This window comes from Ictidomys tridecemlineatus, chromosome 1 (assembly GCF_052094955.1).
Source record: "Ictidomys tridecemlineatus isolate mIctTri1 chromosome 1, mIctTri1.hap1, whole genome shotgun sequence".
NCBI classification, from domain to species: Eukaryota; Metazoa; Chordata; class Mammalia; order Rodentia; family Sciuridae; genus Ictidomys; species Ictidomys tridecemlineatus.
The window spans coordinates 120,431,819-120,455,493 of record NC_135477.1 but is presented as its reverse complement, the minus strand read 5'-3'; the positions used below and the strand labels follow the sequence as shown (position 1 = coordinate 120,455,493).

General features: G+C 40.0%; 2 protein-coding genes across 8 annotated transcripts in view; both read right to left on the bottom strand.

Annotated features, from left to right (window-relative positions):
* Positions 1-22,579, bottom strand: part of LOC120885432 (transcriptional activator protein Pur-alpha) — a 51,991-nt gene extending 29,412 nt beyond the window's left edge. Inside the window, exons 1-2 of one of the 7 annotated variants that reach the window (XM_078046285.1) lie at positions 22,396-22,554; positions 13,858-15,827 (exon numbers count right to left, since the gene is read on the bottom strand). In XM_078046285.1, the coding sequence (XP_077902411.1) occupies positions 14,718-15,686 (969 nt within the window). In that variant the 5' untranslated portion in view covers positions 15,687-15,827; positions 22,396-22,554 and the 3' untranslated portion in view covers positions 13,858-14,717. Of the gene's footprint in view, positions 1-13,857; positions 15,828-16,382; positions 16,557-21,492; positions 22,360-22,395 lie in introns of those variants that run through there. The other 6 variants (XM_078046281.1, XM_078046283.1, XM_078046294.1 and 3 more) reach the window with 6 other exon arrangements.
* Igip (IgA inducing protein) lies at positions 956-13,720 on the bottom strand. The gene has a single exon (XM_005327279.5). It carries the CDS (start codon positions 1,290-1,292, stop codon positions 1,131-1,133), a length of 162 nt encoding a protein of 53 aa, XP_005327336.1. The 5' UTR covers positions 1,293-13,720; the 3' UTR covers positions 956-1,130.
* Positions 22,580-23,675: the final 1,096 nt, after the last annotated feature.

The following is a 23,675-nucleotide window of genomic DNA, read 5'->3' as shown; positions in this document are numbered from 1 at the left end:
TCCCAGTCCTGAAAGACTTTCATAATGTGATTTTTGCCAGGAACTTTGGAGATCTATTTGTTCTAAGTCTTTCTATTATACAGCTGGAAGGGAAGTGAAAACATCAAGAATGATAAACCAAATGGATAAAGCCACAAATAAAACTTCAAACTCCACTTCTGCAAGTTGAGGAAAAAACATACCCAAGGCCTTTGCTAGTTTTTGAGTTAGAGGTCAAAACTGGGTGGTTTTCTTTGGTCAGATAATCTACTCTTCTAGGAGAAGGTCCCAATGAAACTATTCTGGACAATTCCTGTGCCATGTTTTCATGGCTAACTTAATTTACTGTCATTCTATTCATTAGGAAAGCAGTGAAAGGAATCTTTTATTTCCCTTTCTCTCTCTCTCTTTTTTCTTTTTGTGGTGATGGGGATCATATCCAGGGCCTTCTGTATGCTAGGCAAGGGATCCACCATGGTACTACATCCTCAGACCAAAGAGGGCTTATATTAAAGCACAACTTTCATTTTCTGTAGAGTATTATTTTCTGATATGGGCTCTCTTACAATCTTTCCACTACTCCATACCCATCTCAAATTTAAAATGACAGAAAACAAAATCTTTCCATCAGAAAGGAACCTGAACTATAGGAAAGGTTTTGCCTTCTCTTTAATGTGATAGATGGTCAACTGTCACACCCTCAGGGGAAAAAAAAAATGACCCAAGATGCCTGACAGAGAGTAAGTCACATAAAATCTTTAAAATAAATAAATTCTTTAAAGTAATAGACTTTTACAGTGTGAGAGAGCAATTTAATGTTTGCAGTCCATTCATGATCATAAGTAACAGGCAAGTAGTAGCACACCAGCTACTGAGTCCTTTGATAGATGGTTCCATCTATCAAACAAAATAAACACAAAATAATCAGAGCCACCAGACCCCTTGCCCCCCAAAGCACTGAAACAAAAGACTGATCTGTTTATATAGTCACATGAAAAATAAACATCTTTATTTTTTGCCTACTTTATTTCATTTTTTCAAATAAAATTTAAATCTGTACAAAGTATACTGTTACAGTATATATTTTGTAAGAATCAATGCCTAAAAGAATCACAATACTTCAATAAGCAGTACAGCAGACCTCGCTAGTTTCAGCTTTGATATTGAACAAACTCAAGCCGGCTGATGCACAACACGTTTGCTTGGTTTCCACATGGTGAGTTCCCAGCACTGAGATGGGAGAACATGACAGCAAATATGGTTATATTACAGCCCGACACACTGCGCTTCTTCATGTGATAATAACTGCACATATTTAACACAGAATGCTCAAATTTACTTTTTAAATTGCATTTGCTTACTTTTTAGTTGGCAAAATTCAGCATTCTTAAATGGGGTCCCCAAACAGTGCAAATTAATGATATTCTACTGTATATTGGCACATCTCCAATAAGGATTAACTTGTAAACTCAAAGAATATCAACAACTTAGTTCTAAATTTTAACTAATACACATCTGGTCCATTTAACCAAAGTCATTTTGGAAAGATATTAAAGAACAATTCTATTTCTGAAAGAATCTTGTTTTGACCAATCTTTAGAGAAGATAAATTTTTAAATTGTCATTAAAATGTTTTACTATAAAAGCTTACAAACTTGATTAGAAATTTCAACATTATGATTCACAGCAGACAAATACAAACTGCATATATTCCAACAATACCTACTCTTAGGCTTTCCAACAGAGCACAACCATGTCAGCTGTGTTAACTAAAATTCTGAACAGTGTACTAAATTTATAAGTGGTGCTGGGTCTAGCAAGTGTAAATACACAGTATATTTCAATGAAAAGAATTGTCTTCTTTATACTTTATTTGTTTTCCCATAAGGAAACATTATGTTTACATTCTTTAATAAAGTTAATCTTACATCAGAATATAACTTAATACTGTCAGCAACAGGGACCACACACAGTAAATAAGAAGCACATTTAAAATAAGTCTGAATTCACATAGATTAACATTTGTTGGTTAATAAAATATCAACAGTATTACAATCTTACAATATTTACAGTAAGAAAAATCTAGAGTAATATATACCTTTCACAGCAGGATTCCTTTTTTTTAAATTTCTTCCAGTTTGGGATTGTGTATACACAAAAAGCTCAAAATAAAGCAACTCTGCAATATAATCTTAAAATAATGGCTACTAGGGGGAAATTCTATCACAACCATTGAAAATAATGGTGACTTCTCACGGAGTCTGTGGCATCTGAGAACCCAGTTAATTAACCAAAGTCTTGCTCAAACCAGCCTCAGTTACCCAGATTAAAGCTGCAGAACTCCGGCCTTCCCTGACTGCTGAAAACCCAACAGATTTTCTCATCATGCTATAAGAAAAGAGGGAAAATTGGATTCAGCTTATACCTCATGGCTGGAAACCTCCAGCCAGTGCACATTCCCTAATTTATGCCAAAAGGGGGCTGATTTCATCCCCACAGCATCATAAAAGTCCCAAGCTTACTCATTCCTCAATTCTTGTCCATTAGGATAAGGCATGAACTTGGTCCATATAGTACATACACATCAGTATCTTAAGAGACTTGGGACGGGGCAAAAAAACAGATTAGTGTAGTTTGCACTGTCATCAACAGGAAAATGGGAAGTTATGCACATTTTCAATTAGAATGACAAGAAGAAGACCCACATCCCTAAACTGGAATTTGGCTAGGGCATCAGAGTTAGCACCCCCTCTCTGAGTGCCACCAGCAATTAGGATGTGTGCTCTGGGCCTTCTCTAAGAGAGAGCATCTACAATAAGTAACACAGTGTGGGACATAAGTTCAGTGACCACTCCCAAGAAAGCAGATACGATTCTTGAATCTGGGGCTGTCTATGGCACCTGAGGTCAATCATCCAAGCTGTGACCTGTCCCAACCCTGCTTACTTTAAGATATCTGATGGGCACAGAGCACTCAGGGATACGGCTGCTGGCTACTTTGGACTCTAGATCTCACAGGTAATCAACAGGTATCTGGGATTGAATTAGCAAACTGTACCATGGCTCCTTAAACAGACACTGTCAGGTTTGAAATCATGTCAAGCATGAATCTTCACTGTCAGGTCAGAAATAAAGTGGGAGTCTTCCCACATTAGCCAAGGTTATTTGGTCAAAACCTTAGAGGAGTTGGACAGTTTTTCATGTTGCAAGTGATTAGTTTACTTATTTCAGTCAAGCTGGATTGGCAAACCAGGCTGATATATTTAGTTTTGTTTTTTTGATTCTTATATATGTGCTAACCCAAAGCTGTTGTATTTGGGCTAAATACACTGACAGAGAAAATTCAAACAACAAAAGTTTCAGCAAACTTCTGTGGCATTTTCTTTTTGGAAGTCAATGCAAGATCAAAAGGTATTTCTACCCAACAAAGTCTGTTTAAGTGTTTAATGTTACTTCCTTTTTTGGTCCTATACAGAATGCTATAACTTCTATATAGGTCTGAATGCAGCTCCATGTAGATTCCTTCTGTATATCTAAAAATATATACTTTTCAGTAGTTCAATACATGGTTAATCTTCCCACAGAGGAAGATTCTTGTAATCACATGTTGCAAAGTAGAAAAACATCTCCTTTCTAAGAAAGGAAATATACTTTCCTATTGTACACTTTTGAATAAGCCCAAAGGCATGCACCAAAAATCATTATTAAAACTAATACATGCACTAAAATGGTGTAGAGTTAGACTTAAAGTGCTGCTTCTCAATTTTTAAAATTTGAAGACATTTTGTCAGTTGTTGACTCAAAGATCCCCCCCCCAATGGCATCAAGAGAGAAAAGTAAAAAGTATGCATAAATCTATTCTTTACATGGGGGAAAGAATGGATATATTAACTATCCTATTTATAAACTGGATTCCCAGTTTTAAATAAATCAGTATTTACTGGTAAAAACTGTCAAAGCTAATACACCCAAACAAATATTACTAGTAAATAATGTTCTACATAGAGAATAATTTACTTTGGTTTTATGCACCTTCTCAAAAATAATACTAGTGTCCCATACATCACCAAATTGATGTGTTCCAGCAAAGTTGTAAGGCAAATCTTTTTTTCCCTAGTAACATCTTGTTTCCCAACAGACAAAACTAAATTCTTTTGGTGAAGAAGGGGTTAAGATAATGGCTAACCCCTTGGCATCCTGAGCATTGTGGTTTATCAAACTCTACCCTGCTAGAAATTGTCAGGCACCCTGACCCCTGTCTTGAACCAGGAATGGCTCCCATGTCTAGAGATGCCCTGACTGCTTATGAATAGCTCTCAGAACTTTGCTTCTTTTTTCCTTCTGTCTGGATGTTATAAAATTTAACAAAGCTGGTTGCAATGACACATTTTGATAGTAGGGGCCACCATCTAATAATAATTAATTCCATCTCAAATGTTTTAAGCCAATAGTTAGTTCCTAATTTTATCAAATACTGGTATTATAATCTTCTCTACAGAGTTTACTTAGAGCAGAGATCCTTAACTTGGGTTTCAGAAGATGTGTGATGCCCCTGAGGTTGTATGCAAAATTATCTGTGTATGTGCATTTTTTTTTCTGGGGAGAGGGTCCATCACTTTCATCAAATTATTAAAGGTACTATGACCCCCCAAAAAGGGTTACAAGGACTTAGAGAGATACCCGTAATGTATTTTATATCAAGATTGGGAAATGGGGGTAGAAAACAAAAAACTGCCTAAAAAAGAGGGGATTGGAAAGGAAAATGCTGATCTTTCCCTTTATTCACCTTTGGGAAATAAGAGCTTCAAACTATGAAAAAAGAATTAATTAAGCTGGTTAAACTCCATTAAAAAAAACCCCAAAACCATTTTCTAATTTTTTTAGTTTTCCATAAGTAGTAAATTTAGCCTCTAAGAAAAGGTTTAGAAGCTAAATTTTTCTCTTTTCCTAAAGGAAATTCATAGATACAATGCCGAACATCATCCACATTTAAAGATCTGACAACATAAAACAAGCAACTCTAATGATGTGAGCCTTTAACTTGCAGTTTTGAGTACAGGATTATCTAGAGTCAAATCCACATTGTTAACCTTCATTTCCCAAAACTGGTCCACTACCTGGCATAATTCCACTAAATAAACCTAAAATCTGGACGATGAAGTTCAAAACTTTCTACTCAAATTGAAAACAAAGCCACATGTTCCAAAATAGAATCCGGTCCGAAACATTCACACTATGTCAGAGATGACATTCTCATTTTAAATACATGACCAAATTTTCAACAGAATTTGCAAACATAAAGATTCAGAACGACTAGCAAAACATGCTGAGAAGAGCATGTCAAGAATTAAAACACCACCCCCCTCATCCAGAAACACATTCAGGCATTCCAAAAATAAACCAGATTTGAAAAGAGGGCCTCTCCACTTGTTGGTTTTAAGTATAAGGTATGTTAAAAGCTATGGGAAAAGAAATATAAAATAATTCAATAACTTACAAAAAACAAATTTAGCCAAAACACATCTTTCTGTTCTATTGACAAACCTATTAATTTTTTTTCTTTTTTTTTTTTTTGCAGTTCTGAATATGGAGTTGCACAATCTCACTGAGACAAAAATTATGCTCACAGGTACACTTTTTGTTCTTTCTAGAGCACATCTTTGAGGTTATAAGACTAGCTCTGGTTAAAATAGTCTCATCCCTTGCTGCCCTTTCCCTTCAAAAAGTAAACCAATCCTGTATTCTAAAGAGAAAGAGACATTTAATATAACTATTTCAATACTAGTTCTATTATATAAACCATGAGAAAACTATATGAACATTATAGAAAACTACATGAAAAGAGGGAACTGCCACTTGCAACCCACTTCACCTTTATAAGCATGTAACCAGTAAGACTCACTGACTAAGTGAAAACAGAACAACACTCTAAAATCAGACTATCTCAGGGTGGAAGTTGGATCTCAAAGATACACACACACACACACACACACACACACACACACACACACACTCTCTCTCTCTCTCTCTCTCTCTCTCTCTCTCTCTCTCTCCCCTCCTAAGCTTTCATTTTGTTTAGTTTAACAGTTTAATAAAGCTCACATTAACAAGAATTTTATTGGCAAAATAAAGGCCCATATTAAAAATTTTACCAAAACAAATTTTTGTATTACATAGCTAACAATAAGGAATGTTTTCTTGGCCTTATAAAGCATATTTAATTGCATATAAGTTTTGCTTTGGGTGGGATACTGAAAACATAATTCTGCAAGAAACTAGAAAAGACTAGAAACAAAAGTGAAAGTGACTAGTCTTAACTCTCAAAAAATCAAGTGCAAAGATAAATAGTGCAAATAATTAAAACTAGAAATTTTATAGGCAACTTTACATAGACTTTCCTGCTTTTTCACTTTAACATACTGACAACTTTATAAACCCTAACAACTGTATGCAGCATGGAAATGGGCTATCATTTATCTCCACTGATTAGACTCAAGGAAGCCTTTCAAAGACTTGTCTCAGAATCATTTAAATCACTGGTTTTCTTGACACAGGTTTGGGAATTCACTTCTTTTTAAATGACTCCTATGGGAGGGGCTATTTAAGAAGGCTCTGCACTAACTTAAACAAGTTATAGTAGGTAACTGTATTATAATTTAAAATCTGACACAATAAAATGTGAAGATTATATTAACTGCCAACTCTACAAAATAAGCTATGTAAAAATAATTCTTCTATTGTTAATGAACTTGACATTTATAAAAAAAGAAATTACCTCCAAATACAAAATCAGAACCTCCTTTTTGGGCTATTTAAAGAGATTTTTATTACTAACGTATAGAGATCTGATTAAAACAAAACTTGAAAGTAATTTGTTAAAATCATTGGAAATAAATTTAAAATAGTAAATTTGCCAACAGTTAATCCAAATATATCTAAAATTACATAACTTTAAAAACAAATACAGCAATTCTTTATTTTAAATAATTTAAAATACCCCTGGGATTACATTGTCAGCTCACTCTACAAAGAAGGTAAGAACCTCAAAGATGTACTAAATTATATAATTAACATCTGCCACCACTGAACTCTTGGGAATTCTATAATTTTAATGTAAGAGAGAAAGTGGGAAAACAAATAGTAACATAAATATAGGAGGTATGCTGTCTAATTTCAGAAATGTAGTATTAATGAAGACCTCATAAGGTCCACAATGTTAAATGGTTGCCAGGACTGCAAATGTAAAAGAAATAGAAAAAATATCTAAAATTATAATTTAGTACTATTACCTGGTTTATTGTCTTCTAAGAAATTTATGTGAACCAGAGGCTAAAGTTTCTTTAAAAGGAAGAATCTTAGGATATGGATCTTTGTAGACTGCAAATCAAATAATTTGACCTAAGGACCATTTTGAAAAGTAAAGGTAAACCACATTGTGACAAGTGCCCAAGAAAATAATGATGTACTTATCTGTAATGATAAGGATTACCGATATATTCAAATGATAACTGTGAAAAGTTTGAAACTTTATCATCTTTTTCTCAAAATAAGTCACTAGCACCAACTTGCCTTGACCAGAAAAGATGCCACTCCACAGCTGATACTTAAAATTTGTCTCAGAAAAGCAAGCATCCTACAGATGAAAACAGATTTGCATAATATAGCATCAGCATCATAGCTAGCTATAGACCAACAGTTTTCTTTTAGCGATTGAGGAACTCATTGCCTCTGGTTATTGAAACTTTTGCAGTGAAGATCAACTTCATTGTTCTTAGCAAACAACTCTCATTCAGACTTCACCTTAGTTTCCTACCTCCAATAAAAATTCCTCCCACTTTACCTCCAAACCATTCCCTTAGGTACCTCCCACACCCCCATTCATAAACACATTAAACAGCTTTCCCCTTCCTGCTCTCAAATTTCCAAATCAGTAAGCCTCAGTTCCCAGTAGCTTACCTAAAATACACATACTTCTTACTTTCTTCAATTTGCAAATTTCTTAACAAACATTAATTTAGATGCTCTTCAAATTGCCAACTATAGGGAGAACAGCAGTCAGAAAAAAAAATGCCCAATTACCTCAAAATATAGAAATCTTTCTGGATCACCAGTTAACTATGTTCTAAGACAGGAATCAGCGATTTCTTTACTTCTTTCTCAAGTGGGTAAGCTTGAATGCTACTGGCAGGCCTATGGCAAGAATAAAGAAGAAAAGGAGAGAGAAACAAAGAAAAAAGAGGATAGGAGAGACAAGATATCAGATATATAGGGTAAGGAGGTAACTCAAGAGCCACCAACAATTTTAACTGCTAGAAATTGCCAATCCACTCCAGCTGAATGGGAGTTTGACTCAATTTCAGTATGATCCTAAAAAATCATTACCTGATGGTCATCACTGTTTGAGCTAGTCAACATAGACATCATCTGTCCCATAACTTTAATTGCCACCTAACAACAAGGATATCTTTTTCTAAATTCTCCTAGAAGCCTTCTATATTAGTACATCTTAGACCAACATACATGCTAACAAGAGTAGTTCCATGTTTTTCACAATTCTAGAATACAAGGGCTTTGGTCCTTATACTTGGAGACCTCTTGGATCCGAAATCAAGAAAATTATAAACTCTTTAGCTTAAATTTTCCCCCATGAAATGCTACACAATAATTGGTAAGCAAATTATTAACAATCAAACAAAGTATCTGTGAAAACACAAAATCTTGATTCCAAAATGAGCAAAATATTTCTGGTTCTTATTTTACAAAGAGGATCATCATCATCTTTCTATCTATCAACAAGACAATTTTCCACAAAAGCAAAGGACATCAGGAAGAAGGAAGAAAGGATAAGGGAAGAAAAAAAGAAGGAAAGAAACAATAAATGCCAAATGTAATATGGATAATTAAATGAATGAGTAGCTATGAAACTCTTAAGAGAAATGTTTTTAACAAGTGACTTTTGCCATATTCAATTTTTCTATAGACATAAATTGCCCAGACCAATTAACATCAAAATTTGGTAGTCAGTTTGGCAGATAAAAGATGACAACCTGTTGACTTAAAACCAATCATATTTTTCACATTTCATCTGATTGTTCTTGTACCTTGAAACTCTACCTGACTCAGGCTAATGCTAGTATAGATTTATCTTTACTTAACCCATAATCATGAAATTTCTGTTGAAAAGAGCCAGTTGAATGGCCTAGGCCTTAGGCTTTATTTTAGGATCAAATAACTTCATAAATCAGCTTTTCTTAAAAGTACATTGCAAACTCTGCGAAGAAGACTCTATAGAAATTAATGCTGCTGGGCAAAAACAGTAATTTTAATAGATGTGATCACTTTAGTTTATGGTGTACTTCATTGTAAATGGCCTAAATTTGATTAACATGTAATAAAGAAAAACAAATATTACAATGTATGATTTAAAAATTAATAAAATTTAACAACTTTATACAAAAAACTGGTGAATTTATTTGCTTTTTTAATTCCATAATTCCATTTACTCCACTCTCATGAAAAAGTAGACATATGTATAATTGTATATGTACATGTACATACACATATACATATATATCCAATGTATTAAGACATTCAAATTAGGGATAATCAACTATAAATACTATGCCATAGTTATCACCAATTATTTCAAATCTAAGTTGCTTAAAGATGCTCTTGTTTTAGCATCCTTTAAAATAGAAAGCAATATCTAATTCAGATATCCAAAACTTTGAAAAAGAAAAGTCATTAGAGCTGGTACCTCACTTTTTATAAGAAATCTTACAAGTATATTCATGTTTAAAAAATTTAAATGTAGAGTTATGAAAGTTATTAATTTATTAAATTCAGAAAACCCCATTCTAAAATCATTGTGTGTGTGTGTGTAAAACATGAAAATATGAATGGTAATATTGAAGAAAAGAGAGTGAACCATGTGTGGGAGATAAAAATAATCATGCTCATGGTGGGGGTCATCATGACTAGCAGATAACCCAAAATGTCATAAAAAGAAAAACATGTTAGTTTAGAAAGTTTCAACAGTGCCAAAACACAAAATTTTAAAGCACAGAAATAAATATGAATGAGATAACCTCTCCAAACATTGAGTTCCCCAAGAAACCAGGAAGAAAAAACTTGACATAGCATCTTTTTAAATATACTAAGTCTTAACTGATTGAAAGATGATATAAAGTGCTTGGGCCATCATACCCTCCCAGATACTTATCATCAACGGATTTATCTTTTCCCCTCCCTTCCACCCAAATTTAGTTCAGTTTTCCTGCAGAAAAAGTACAGCATCCCTACATTAAACGAAATGAAAACAGTGAGTACAACTGATATAGATCCATTGACTTTTATTACAAATGTACTTGATCACTTGGCTTCAAAAAGTTTAAAATCAATACCCTATTTTCTGTATGCCAGTACAAAGCAAACTGTTTTACAAATTAAATACCTAAAAATTTGACAAAAATATTAAAATTTGATGAAAAACAATTATAAAAATCCTTAATCTCTCTTCAAAAAAGGAGGCAGTCTTCCCAGTCCTATTATACAATATTAATAGTATTCACCATTTTTAGAATAGGTAGCTAAATTATATTTTTCTGTTAGCATAAAAAACTCTTTAAACTAATAGACTTTATTTGTATATGCTCCAGTTAAGTTCGTGAATGCCATCTGATTGCAATATAATCAACTATCTTTAATTAAATTCTCACTTACACTTATTTAATAATTTGCATAGTCTGAAAGGGATAAAGGTTATTCTAAGACTAATTACCATAGGCTATTACAGTGCTATTTTTCAAGGCAATAAGTATTTGCTCCCAAATGAAATTGTCTGTCTTCTTTAGGCAGGGGTTAAAATTACTAGCAGCTTTCTCCATTACCTGAAAAATCAAACTGTAAGAGTTATCCATCTCTAAATGTGAAGCCCTAAAACAAAACAAAACAAAACAAAACAAAACATCGATATACTTTCCATTTTGAATAAAATTTCAACCCCTGCGTGGGACAACCAGAAAGTGAGACTTTCAAGGTTTTGTTTTTTTTTTAAATTTCCCTGTTGGTTTTGGTTTCTACTTTCCATGGCTTTTGAGAAGCTGGAAAACAGTCTGTCTTTCCTGACTAGCATTGTCTTTTTTTCCATTTGGCAAATAATCATCTACATCCAATCTGTATCTAGTAGAGGAAAAGCCGACATGGCTTTTCTTATGAACTTCCTTTGTTGTCAAAGGAATGTATAATGATTTCTACAGTTCTGGTTAGTTAACTTTAGCTCCCTCTGTGGCTGGATGACTGCTGCTTCTAACATCAGCATGATAAATAGGAGGTACAAATAAAAAGTAGCTTTAAAAAAAGATTTGGTGATTAAAATGACAACAACAACACCAAACACACCACACACACATACACACACACACACACACACACACACACACACACACAAGCATTTCAAATCTGGTGGTTGATCTCTGGATTAAATTACTTGACAGTGTCTCTCATTTTAAAGAACGTCAATATTGCAATGCATTTCAAGTTTTCTTTTTTTACTTAGGCAAATAACAGTTTAACCAAGCTTTTGGACCTTAATTATAAGACAAAGAGATCAATAAAAATAAGGCATACTTGTCAGGAATTAAGCTTTGTTTGCTTATTTTTGGCACATTTGATCATACTGTCTTCTATGAATAACACATATGGTCAAATATACCATTCTTTTTTTCAGCACAAACAGGGTTTACCAACTAGTAAAATAAAAACAAGAAATTCCAACATAAAACACTGAATAATAGAACCTTGGTAAAGTACTGAGCACCTGGGAGGGGGAAGGTAGGGGCAGGATGAAACAGGAGAGGGGAGAAGGTTGGGAGGGTGTTTGGGGAGGTAAAGTGAGATGCTTAAAAAAAAAAAAAAAGAGCATCTTTACAGTCACCTAAGTCTTTTTCTATGATCACTTCTTAAGTCTTAAAAGATCTGTATGTGGATTTCTTTTTAAATCCACTGACCATAAATCAGACAATAGTTTCAAAATCCTGGTAAGATTGTGTTTAACTGTTAAGAGTGTAAAGACAACTGCACAATACATGTGCTTCTTGATCCGGTAGGATTCCAAACAGAATCTGACGTCTATAGGTAAGAAAGGCTTCGCTTTAGGTAACTGACCCTAAAGAAAACCTCAGGAAAGAACTTGCATCTCAAAGAAAGGACACTTTGCCTAAGTTTGCTGTTTTTGTTGACTTGCACTACTTATTGCTGGCTACCATGAAACACTGATCTAAGAGTACTCCAACAACCTGTAGTACAAGGCCTAACTTTTAAGAAGCTATAGTAAACAAGAGACAAAATCAAAGCAATTCTCTTTCCTAATTAGTAACAGCACAGAGAATGCAATCTTTTCCATATCACAGTTAAAGTACAGTGAACAAAACAGCTCAACAAACCTTAAGACAAAAAAAGTGCAGGTTATTAATGTTTACATGCAGTTGATAAGCATTCCAAATGTCACATTATGCACTGTAAAAGCTCAACTTTACTATATGGAAATAAGAAAAATGCACCTTGGGGGAAGGGGAAAAGCAATTTAATCATTTCCAGTGATTTTTGCAAGTAAAGAAACTCCTAACTACTGTACGGTCACCTCATATTTAACATTGTATGAATATTAAAAGCAAACAATTTAATGGGAAAATGCACAGTACAATGAAAATAGCTTGTTATTCAACACATACAGTAGATCTCAAAAACAAAGACAACACTCTCAACCAGGGAGCTTAAAAATATCAAATCAAAACTCAAAGAACCAGCAGAAAAAAAATCCTTCAAAAAGACAACTGTTTCGCCTTCCTAGGCCAAATGCTTTACAATGTGAGAAGCACTGATACCTTCCCGCTCCTACAGGTGGTGTTTTCTACATACAGCAGTTAGATCTATATGGCTGGATTTGCCAAGAAACAATTCCATCCCCAGAACTCTCTGTCAGACAAGATCTGAGATCCTTTTTTTTTTTGTTTTTTTTTTTACCAAAATACTTTCTACACAATTCCAAATCAAAAATCAAAATGTACTGTTTAAGGCATCTTTTTTTTATAACATTTTCTCTTCACTCAAAGATGATAGTCATGCAGCAGTTTAATGATAAAAATATATTAATATTTTACTATACAGCAGCAAGAAGTTAGTTGTCAATTAAAAGCACACAAACATCTTTAAATGAAAACCTGTGAAAGACTACCATTACAAACAATTTCAGTTTGGAGGACACTAGCTTGGTAAAGTGCTCTCCTAAGCTTTGCATTTTCATACCCTACACTTTGAATATATGAGTTATAGAACATACTTTGATAAAAAGGCTTGTACACTTGGGGAACACAAATACACTTAGCATATAATGTAGCCAGTAATAACTAGCACCACAGCTACATGGAAATCCTTTACATACACCAACTTGGCTTTCACTTTAAAAACGAAACTCAAAATCCATGGCTCAGTAGGATAACTATAATTGTGTTGCTCTGCTTTTTAACAGGTCTACATAAGTTAATAGCACTGGCAAAAATCAAAGGATAGCTTCAGACCTCTTACAAGTTTAGGAGACAGTGCTAGTGACCACAAATAGACTCACTACCTGAAGTCCAAGTACAGGTTCACTGGAAATTGCTGCACGTTAGTTAAGTTTTTAAAATCTTTCTACATATAATAAAAAAAATATATTATGAACAATACAAGTACATCTCATATACACAATAACAAAACGCCTACTCAGTTAAAGCAAACAGATGCAGAAAAATATGGGAGATTTCCTTTTTCTTTCTTTCTCTTTTTCCTTTTACTATTTGAATAACTTTGGTTCCAACCATAAAAATCACAACTTAGCAAATTTCATTTAAATGCCTTTTTTAATAATTTCTTCATGTTCACAGAAGTTTCACTGACCATTTTTATGTTTAAGGTCCAGATGCAATGCATATTGTATAAAAGAGAGCACTTATTGTTTACCTTGCATGAATTAAACCTACGTACCTTTAACTCTACAAACTTCTGCATAACATTTAGACAAAGCTCAGACACACAGCATGCCTAGCCCTCATATATATACATATCTCTAATCACAGGTATATAGGGTGTCAAATATACTATAATAACCTCCATGTAAGGTTTGAAATTTGGTAACAAAATGAGAAAAACTAAAAATATTATTTTACGTGTTCTAAAATATCTCTTTTTTGTGCTAAAGTCAAATGTTAGCTCAACATGAAAAGGACTTTTATATAATTCAGCAATATTATAATCTTGACCATTTTGCAAACACTTTTAATAATAATAGCTTAAACGTGTACAAAAGTTCTTGGTTAATTAGGGAAATAAACACTCAGTTCTTTATATTTTTTAATCAAGTAGGAAACACAGTTCATATAATGTTATTACTTTTTGTATTTTTTTTTTGTTTTTTGTTTTTAGCAGCTGCTTACTGTTTTATATGGTGGATAAAGTGGACAACATCCAGCGATGGGTGGCAAGTCAAGAAGAGAAACTGTCAGTTGGTGGAGGTTCTGTGGGTGGTGCTCCCTTGGAGTTTACAGTTATTTCTTTTTTTCTTTTTTTTCTTTTTTTTTTTACTTTTTAACTTTTATTTTTATCTCTTTCTTTACAGTATATTTTCTGTGTGTGGCTGTGTGTGTGTGTGTGTGTGTGTGTGTGTGTGTGCATGTGTGTAGGGTTTTTTTCCATTCAGTTTGATCAATCTTCTTCCCCTTCTTCTTCACCCTGCAGTAGCAGAGTGGCAGCGGCGGTCTCCTCCTGCTGCTGCTGCTGCTGCTGGTGGAGCTGCTCACAGGCAGCCCGCTTCTCCCTCTGCTTCTCCTGAATCTTCTTCATCTCCTCGGAGTATTTGCAGAAGGTGTGTCCGAACTTGGCCCACACCTTGTAGGGCACGGTGATGGAGTTGCGGTAGGTGGGCTTCACCTCACTCACTCGCATAAACACGCCGTACTTGTTAGAGCCCACATCGAAGAAGAAGCGCTTGTTGTCCACAGTCAAGGAGGTGCCCTCGGGCAGCTCGGCCGGCTCCTCCTCCACTCCGTAGTCGTCGATGAGCTTGGCCAGAGCGTCACGGAACTCGATGAGCCCCTGCGCGGGCAGCGCAATGGTCTGGCCCTGCGTGGAGCCCAGGCCGGGCCCCCGGTTGACCGTCTGGCGGATGCGCAGGAAGCGGCCGCGCTGGTTCTCCTTGAGATCCATGTAGTACTTGCGGTTCTCGCGCACCAGGAACTCGCTCTTGAGTGCCCGGCGCGGCTCGTCCTGTGCCTGGGCCAGGTCGGGCGGCTGGCTGGGGCCCAGCTGCGCGTAGTGCTCGATGAAGTCTCCCAGGTAGTCGCGGAACTCCACGGCCACTGACATGGAGAGAGTGAGGCGGCTCTTGTTGCCGCCCGCGCCCACCTCAGCGATCTTCAGGAAGCGGCCCTTGGCGTTCTGCTTCACGTCCAGGTAGAAGCGCTTGTTCTGGATGTCCACCCGCTTGGAGGCCAGCTCCTGCGTCTCGTGCTGCAGCCCCCCCGGGGCCCCGCCGCCGCCGCCACCACTGCCGCCGCCGCCCCCGCCGCCACCACCGCCCCCGCCGGAGCCCGAGCCCGAGCCCGGGTGCCCCAGGGAGCCGCCCGAGCCCAGCGCCGCACCACCCTGCTCGCTGCCGCTGTCTCGGTCCGCCATGATGCTGCGCTCCGCCGCCGCGCCGCCGCCGCCTGCCGCTCCGCCCGCCGCCTCAGTCGCCTCAGCCGCCGCTGCTTTCCCTCCCCGGCTCCGCCTGCTGCCGCCGCAACCCCCACAGCCAGTCAGCCACTCTCGCGAGATCTGCGGGAGAGACGAGACAGACGAGACCCGGTAACAGGGCACTGACTCCCCAGTACAGTAGCAGGGCGCCCTACTGTACGCGCCCACCCGCCCGCCAACACGTGACCCGTGCCCCCTCCCCAAAACCAGCACCCCCCCTGCCGCCCGCCCGCCAGGCGGCGCCCACCGCTGGCCCTCACTCAACACCCCCAGCTGGGGGTGGGGAGGGAGTGGGACGCGCCGCGTCGCAGCTCTGCTGCCACCGCCAATGCCACCACCACCACTGTGGCTGTCGCTGTCGGCCAGACCTTAAGCGGCCTTGGCCCAAGGAGTTGGGGGATTGGGGTGAGAAGGGGTCTGCCATTCTAAGCACAGGGAACTAGCCTGACTAGCCTGAGTTCTGCTTTCCAGTGACCCCCGAGAGAGGATGGGGGGGGAGGGGCCTGCGCAGCGCAATATAGCCCACTGCAGAGAAGGGACACCGAGTCACAGCCACCCCCTCCCATGCGGGCCTCCGTCAGACCTAGACCCAAACCCAGACAGGCCCGCCCGCCACCCAGCTTGGTTGTCTCCTACCGCAGAGCCCTGGCCGCAGAAGCAGGAGAGGAAAAGAAGGTGGTGCGGTAGTAACCCTTAGCTGCAGAGGGGGCTGCTGGGGATGAGATCGGGGCGCCGGCAGCAGTGGCGCGGAGCAGCAGACACCTAGCCCGTCTCTCCCCTCTCCTTCCCCTCGCTCCCGCCGCTCCCCCTCCCCGCGCACGGCAGCGGCTCTGGCCTCAGATGATCCCGCTCCCCCTCCCCCCAACCGCAGCCCCGCACAGTCGGGCGGGCGGGCGCACTCACCGGCGGGGGGAGCCAAGCGGAGGACAGTAGCCGCACCAGGGCTGGGGTGCCCGCAGTGCCTATTCCAATAGGCTCTACCCTTAATCCCAAATAGCAATCAAAAAGAAACCCCACACTCACCAAAAACCTGCAACCAGCCCCCCCTTGGGACCACGGATGCCTGCTTGCCTCCCCCTCCTCCTTCGGAGATTTGGGGAAGGGGGGCACCCTGCTCAGGGTTGAGCCCAGCCTGGGTTGCTGGCCAGCTCTGCGGATGAACCAGGCCCTGCCGGGCATTCAGACCCTAGCCCACTCTTTTTCCTCTCTGGAAGGACCCAGAATGGAGGAGAAAACCAAGCAGGCTTTCGGAAATTCATGAGCTAAAAATGTCAGGAATTTCCTGGGAAACGCAGTTCCTTACGGGATTCATTAAAGCAGGTTCGCTTGCCCCTTTTACTCTTCCTTCCTAAGTGTCAAGGAGGGCCTCCATCCCCCCCAAAAGTAAAACATTAAATGATCGCTGGTTTTAATGCAGACAGTTAGGTTACCGACCATTAATTAACCAATGACTTTTTGGACGGTGACAGCTAAAGGGGATCTTCTCTCATAACAGAAAGAGACTGAAGAGTAAGAGGAGTCTCAGAAATAATTGGTTTCTTTCTTCCCAGATCTGATGCATAATCTAGGCCCTATTTTCCAACTCCCAGATAGGTAGTGAATGCTTATAATTCCCTCACTGCAGTGTGCAGCCCTCATAGCTGTGAGAAAGCTAAGGCCTATTTTCAGGGAACCCCTACCAATGCCCCCATACTCCCCATCACGTTCTGCAGGGGGCTGAGCACACAGATCATGCAGTCTTAGTCCTGGCTTAATCAAGCAAGGATTGCTGCCTCGATCCATCTGCGGTTTTCACTCCCATTGAACATCTCCTCCTTTACTTCAAAAGTAAGGAGATTTGCCTCCCCCACTCTTAGCTATTGAAACAAAATGACTACATGGTTGCCCAAAAGTAAAGACTAATGATCAAAAAAGTAAGCACAGTCTAGAGGATAAGCCTTGTCATTCCCGGAACACTCAAAGTCCCCTATATATCCTTTCATTTTGGGGGCAAACCTGCCTGCTAGGTAGACCTGACTTCCTTTTTCTTTTAGCAAGAGCCCCATTCTACTCAGCATTAGCTTCTTCAGCTCTGGGCTGAAGTTCACTAGCTCTCATTAAGAGGAAGAAACAGGGCAAAGAGCCCTGGCTACCAAAGAGCTAACTGGGGTAGTCCTGTGATACAGCCTCAAAACCATGCACCTAGGTCTAGTGGTCTCTGAAATGGCTTCCTGAAGGGGAGGTTCACTCTGTGAGATAGAAACCCAGGCTCTGGGCCCCACAAATAGATTTTTAATTTAGGGGCAACCTTTAGCAGTATAGGGTCCCTCAGTGCCTTATTTTCTACAGTCTCTCCCCTATCCCTAAGTCAGTTGGGAAGGATACACAGGAACTTTTAGAGTGCTTCCTACCACACAAAAATACATGTGTGAAGAAGCAGTGTCTTCTCTGGGCTCACACAGCAGTGATCAGGACCCTGGATAGACCCCGAATGTAAAGGCTGAGTGGCAGGGTCTCTGCATAAATACCAACTGTAAACTAAGGCTAAGTTATGTTGTAGTCCGATCTAGAAAGGGCTGCTGCTCTTCCTCAAGGGTTTCTCTTATGATAAACCAAACTCTTCTCCCTTAATGAGAGAAACAAGATCAATGAGATTTTGAAGGGGGCCCGCTGGTCAGTCCCTGCCATTCTTCAGTGCCCAGGATGACTGTACCAGGGACAGACGCCTCGGGCTCAAAATTGCCTAACTCCTCCCTAACTTTGGAGCCTAAATTTCTTGCTTTCCGTCCCAAATGTTTATGTCCAGTAGTTCTGAAGCGGTTTGAGTTTGGGAATGCCTTGATTTGAGAGAGAGAGAGAGAGAGAGAGAGAGAGAGAGAGAGAGAAAGAGGGAGAGAGGGAAGCGACTGTCACTAGGAATTTATTAGAAGCAACTAAGTTTTAGACAGAACATAAATTAAATATTTGCACACTTAAACTGGGAGTTTTAAATGAAAAATCAGCACATGACTGAGACCTGGATCTTGTCACATAAATAGGTACTTATTTTATACTACTCATCGTGTATGTGTAAGATTTCTGCCCTTCTATGCCAGTTTCTCTCCTACTTTATACATGTATCCAAAAAGTAACAAGATTAATTAATGCCTTTTCCAAAACAGTTCAATGATAAACTAGATAACATATTTTCATTTCTGAAGCAAGAGTGTTAATTTCAAAATAAGTCTGTTAGTGTGGGCTTTTTCTCAGACTAGGAAGAGGTGGCTTCATCAGACTACACGTAAAGTAGTCATGAAAAGTAGTCTAGGAGGAATGAATATTAACTTGTAGAAAAGTCTGAAAAAGTTTAGGACCTTGAGTACTGTAACATTGAAGAGTCATTATAATATTGTGGATTTGAAAGACTACTAGCCATTTTATTAGTTATCTAAACAATATACTAATATACTCGATGAATGAAAAACCTATTCTAGTATTCAGCTGTTTGAATTTGTTACTTTAAAACAAATAGTTGTAAAACTAAATTTACAATTTCTTTACAATGCAGGAAAGACAAAAGGGAAACGAAATATAACGTGCAGCTAATTAATATGCAGCAAAATAACCATGTTAATGAAAAATCATCAAAAAGAAATATTCCCTTTCTCCTAAAAATTTGCTTACATTTAAAAACCTGATAAACATCTCTAGATTTTTTTTATTTCATTAATACTATATACACATTTTGAAGAGCACAGAAACTGCTTTATTTTTAATCTCACTATGTATTTAACAAATTGTTACTCACAAAAAAAATTTTGCACAAGGAAACAGACATTAGGCAGAACAAGGAGGAAAAAGGTCTAAATTTTTCTCATCCTGAACTACAGGTGATTCAGAAATAATCCAATTCAGCTTTGTTTTTCTTAAAATCAAAATCAACCCACATTTATAAAATAAACTTGTGAAAGAGAGGGTATCTACCTTTGGGTAGTTAAACCCTTTGGATTATAGAGTTCCCAACAGAAACAATATGGTAATTAGTATTTTACGAAAGCACACATTTCCAAAATAAAAGTGAACACTAAAACTTGTTTTCAAGGGCTACTTGTGCTAAACCAGACAATTATTTTCAATATCCAATCATTAAAATTAACATGAATGTTGCACTGTAAATGTTCAAAGTGGAGGAATTACCCATTTCTTCTCATGGCTACATTTATCAGGAAAATTAAGGAAAACCCTGAAGTAAATCCTAACATTTAACAACATCATCTCATAATACCAGCATTTCACAAATCATATTTAAAAAGCATGTCCCCTTTCTGTAGCTCACTATTCTTGAAAACTGTGCCTCTTCAATGCCATACTAATGTTTAGAATTAAAGATATGAAACATTTAAAATCTGAAGAGAACAATGCATGTGATTGATCCTTTGCATTCCCTAATGTTTTCATTTTAAACATTTGCAAAAGAGTTAAATAAAATTAACACACATTCTAAATTCGATAAAGATTCAGAAAACCCGACATTTGCCCAAAGGTCCAAACAGAACCAATTTAAATGTCAAAAGCTTCCTCTCTTCCGGCAGGTACTTAAATTATTTTACTAGTGCTGTACCCAAAGGAATGAAATCAGCAACTCTCTCCACACTCTAGTCAACACTCCAATTTCCAAAGCCGCAATTCGCAAACGTCAGTTGGGCGGGGGCATCGGGGGTCTAGAAACAATCCCCACATTTCCTTTTCCCCTGACAGTCTACTAAAAGATGTCAAACCAAATCCGACCAATCAAGCCTATTGTAAAGCACTAGGACTACCCTACCAAGGACACGGGACACAAGCACAGACGTCAAGAAAAGCTTTCCATAAGCCCCTGGCCCGACAGAAACATAAGGGTCCCAAATGAAAACGAAGCAGAACCGTCAAGAAAGTCCCGAAGAGGCAACGCAAATGAAGGTGGCATTTATTCTGGGGTCGACAGCTACAAATCAAAGTTATCCAACCAGTCTCTCTGGCCTCTACCAAAGTTCAGGCTTATGGCAGAAATACTGGTCGGGTTCCTTCCCTTAAAATATCATAGCCCACTGTCACTCAAAGGGAAGACCCTCCAGCTTCGTATCAGTTCCTTTTGCCCCCGAGCAAAGGTAGAAGGGGTTGTCGAGCTGACCTAGCGCTGTGGGCAGTAAAAATGCCTGGTTCGGGCCACCCATCCTTGGGCCTGGCTTCATCTGCGATGTCAGCATCAATGGGGGGTTTTTGTTGTTTTGCTTTTTTTTTTTTTTAACAACGCACTCAGGGTGGGTGTATGCAATGGGTTGGGGGGTAGATTTAAAATAGAGGAGAGGAGGAGTTCATTGGTAGTGGAATCTAAATTACAGAATCTTCTTTTCTCTCCCCTCCTTCCTGTGTCGCCGTTCAGGGAGTGCCGGCCACGTCTAGCGCACTGTCCCAGGCCCCGAGGCGAAGTCTGGGGAAATGGGGCTCAGGGATTGCTAAGAACATCATTGGTGGTCTCCAGCGCCTGCGGATGTAGGATTTTTAAAGGGGAGGGATGTTATTTTGTTCTTTTTCGGAGGTGGAGGGGGTTTATTCGTTCGTCGCTGCGAAGCGCGGGGGGGGGGCGGGGGGGCGTTGCTACACCGCCTAGGTCCCCGAGATGAAGGGTGCGGGGATGTCTGCAATGGTACGATCATTATTCTTGGGCTGAGAGGGCAATTAAAGGGGACGGGGTGGGCGGCTCCTCCAGCTGTGGCAGCTGCGGCAAGGAAGGTCGCGAGGGGCTTACCCGGGCGGGCGGGCGGGCGCTGTCCTGCCGCAGGTGAGGGAGGGCGCAGTCTGGAGGGAGGGAGGGTGCGCGCGAGGCAGGCGCTTGGCTGGCGCGAGGAAGGGGGGAGGGGAGGAGGGCGCGCGCGCGCACACCTGTCCTGGACAGCGGCGCGAGCCGAGCTGCGCCGCACTCGGGCTCTGCGGGCTGAGAAGGAAGGAGGGCGGGCGGGGGCGGGACGCCGAGGGGAGGAGGAGGAGGCGGCGGCTCGGATGGCTGGCTCGGCTCTCGCTCGTTCTCCCTCCCGCGGGCAAGCCCGGCTCACACCCTGCTTCTCCCGCTCACTCACAGCCCCCTTGGCTCTCCCTCCTCCTCCTCCTTCCCCTGCGGGATCCGCTCGCCGCCGCCGCCGCCGCCGCAGACGGCAAGTCGTGGCAGCCAGACGTCGGCGCGTAACCCGGCGCTCCGTGCGTGACTCCAGGCGACGTCAGCGCGCGCTCCGCGCTCCCCACCCCCCTCAGTGGCTCGCGCCCTCCGCTCTCGCGTCCCTAGGTTTCAGTTGCAGCCACGGCGGCCGCTGAGCGCGTTCCCTCCGCCTCTCGCGCGCGTGAGCGCGCCTTCCCCGGCGTTGGCGCGTCAACATCCCGGGCCCAGGCCTTGGGGCGCGTCTGAGGAGGGTGCTGTCTGGAGCCACTTTGCTCGCACTTCCTCCGCGCACAACCGAGAGACCTGGGAGAACTTAGATCTTTGGGTTTCTGAAGGCCGAGGCCAGGCTCAGGCGGGAATAAAACCCCAAAGGGCCTGCGCCAGCTCCAGCTTAAGGCCCACGGCGTCGCTGCGGTTGCAGCCTTCCCTCATCACACGCTCCCCTCCGCCCCGTCCCTCTGGCGGCAATAGGCCTTTCATCTCTCGGGAGGGTCTCACCTTGGCCTTCGGACACCCGCGGAGAGGGACTGGAAGGGCAGAATTAGCATAAAGAAGAAAGAGGCTAGACCGAGTTCAGGCTTTAGCCTCCGGAATCCTCGACAGGAAGTGTGGGGTTGCTGCCCAGCCTCCCACGCCGTTTAGGTGAATCTGGGCCCCTTTGAGGGAATGTGACTAAGGACAAAACTGATAAATATTATTTATGCGTCCTTGGGCCGATAGATAGAGAGCAAAAGGGCTGAGTTAATTTTCATAAATGGCTACGCAAGGGCAAAATGCTGAATTTTAAAATGTCCTTTAAGACAGATTTATTGAAATAAAGCTTGACAATCCTTTCCTTTTATGTATGATTATCCTTTCCTTTTATGCTGTCATATTTCACTTTTACAGTACTATATATATAGAAGTAACGTTGATCAGCTAACAATTCCTCAAAAACTGACTTCATCAGGGCTGGGGTTGTGGCTCAGCGGTAGAACTCTGTCTTGCACATGTAGTGAGGCGCTGGGTTCAATCCTCACCCCCACATAAAAACGAATAAATAAAGGTATTGTGTCCAGCTACAACTAAAAAAAAAGTATATTAAAAAACTGCCTTCATCATCTTTGTAGTTATTTAAATCTCCAAGAACTCAACCCATGATTTTAAAAAATTAAGACTCAGCCCTAACTTAAATAATTGACTATATTTTAAGTTACATTATAAATACACAACAAAACGCCCTTTTCTTAGGCAATAGTAGACTTTTTATTTTTAATTAGTGCATTAGAGTTAGTGGGGTTCATTTTGACATATCCATAAATAAATTTAACATTTCAATCCTCAATAATAGACTCTTTCCCTTTCCTCAATAATAGACTTTTAAACTCACTAAACTTCCAAGAAGTTCATCTAGTGAATCCTGAGAGGGAAGTAGGATTGAGGTGTGATTTATCCCATTTTATAGATGAGAAAACTAACTTACCAAAATGTAAATTGTCCAGAATTTTGAGAAGTGTTTCATAGGTGAAGGGGAAAGCCCAGATCTTTTGCCTACATTGTCAACTGAACCACAAATTCTTCAATTGGGATTTCTTCCAGGTTTCTACTGATGCTCCCTTTTATATATTGTGGGTAGTGCTTAACTGCTGAGAATCGTAGAGCGCTCTGAAAGTTTTGAGTTTGAAATTTTCTGCCTTAGAAAATCACAATAACAAAATACCCATCCCTAGTAAGAGGTGAAAAAAGGAGACTGGTTTAAGAGTGATGGGTCATTTCCTTTGAATTGCTTCATTATTCAC

Bases quoted from the DNA above. Each gene is read 5' to 3' on its own strand.
- Igip (XM_005327279.5), bottom strand. From the start codon at position 1,292: ATGTGCAGTTATTATCACATGAAGAAGCGCAGTGTGTCGGGCTGTAAT.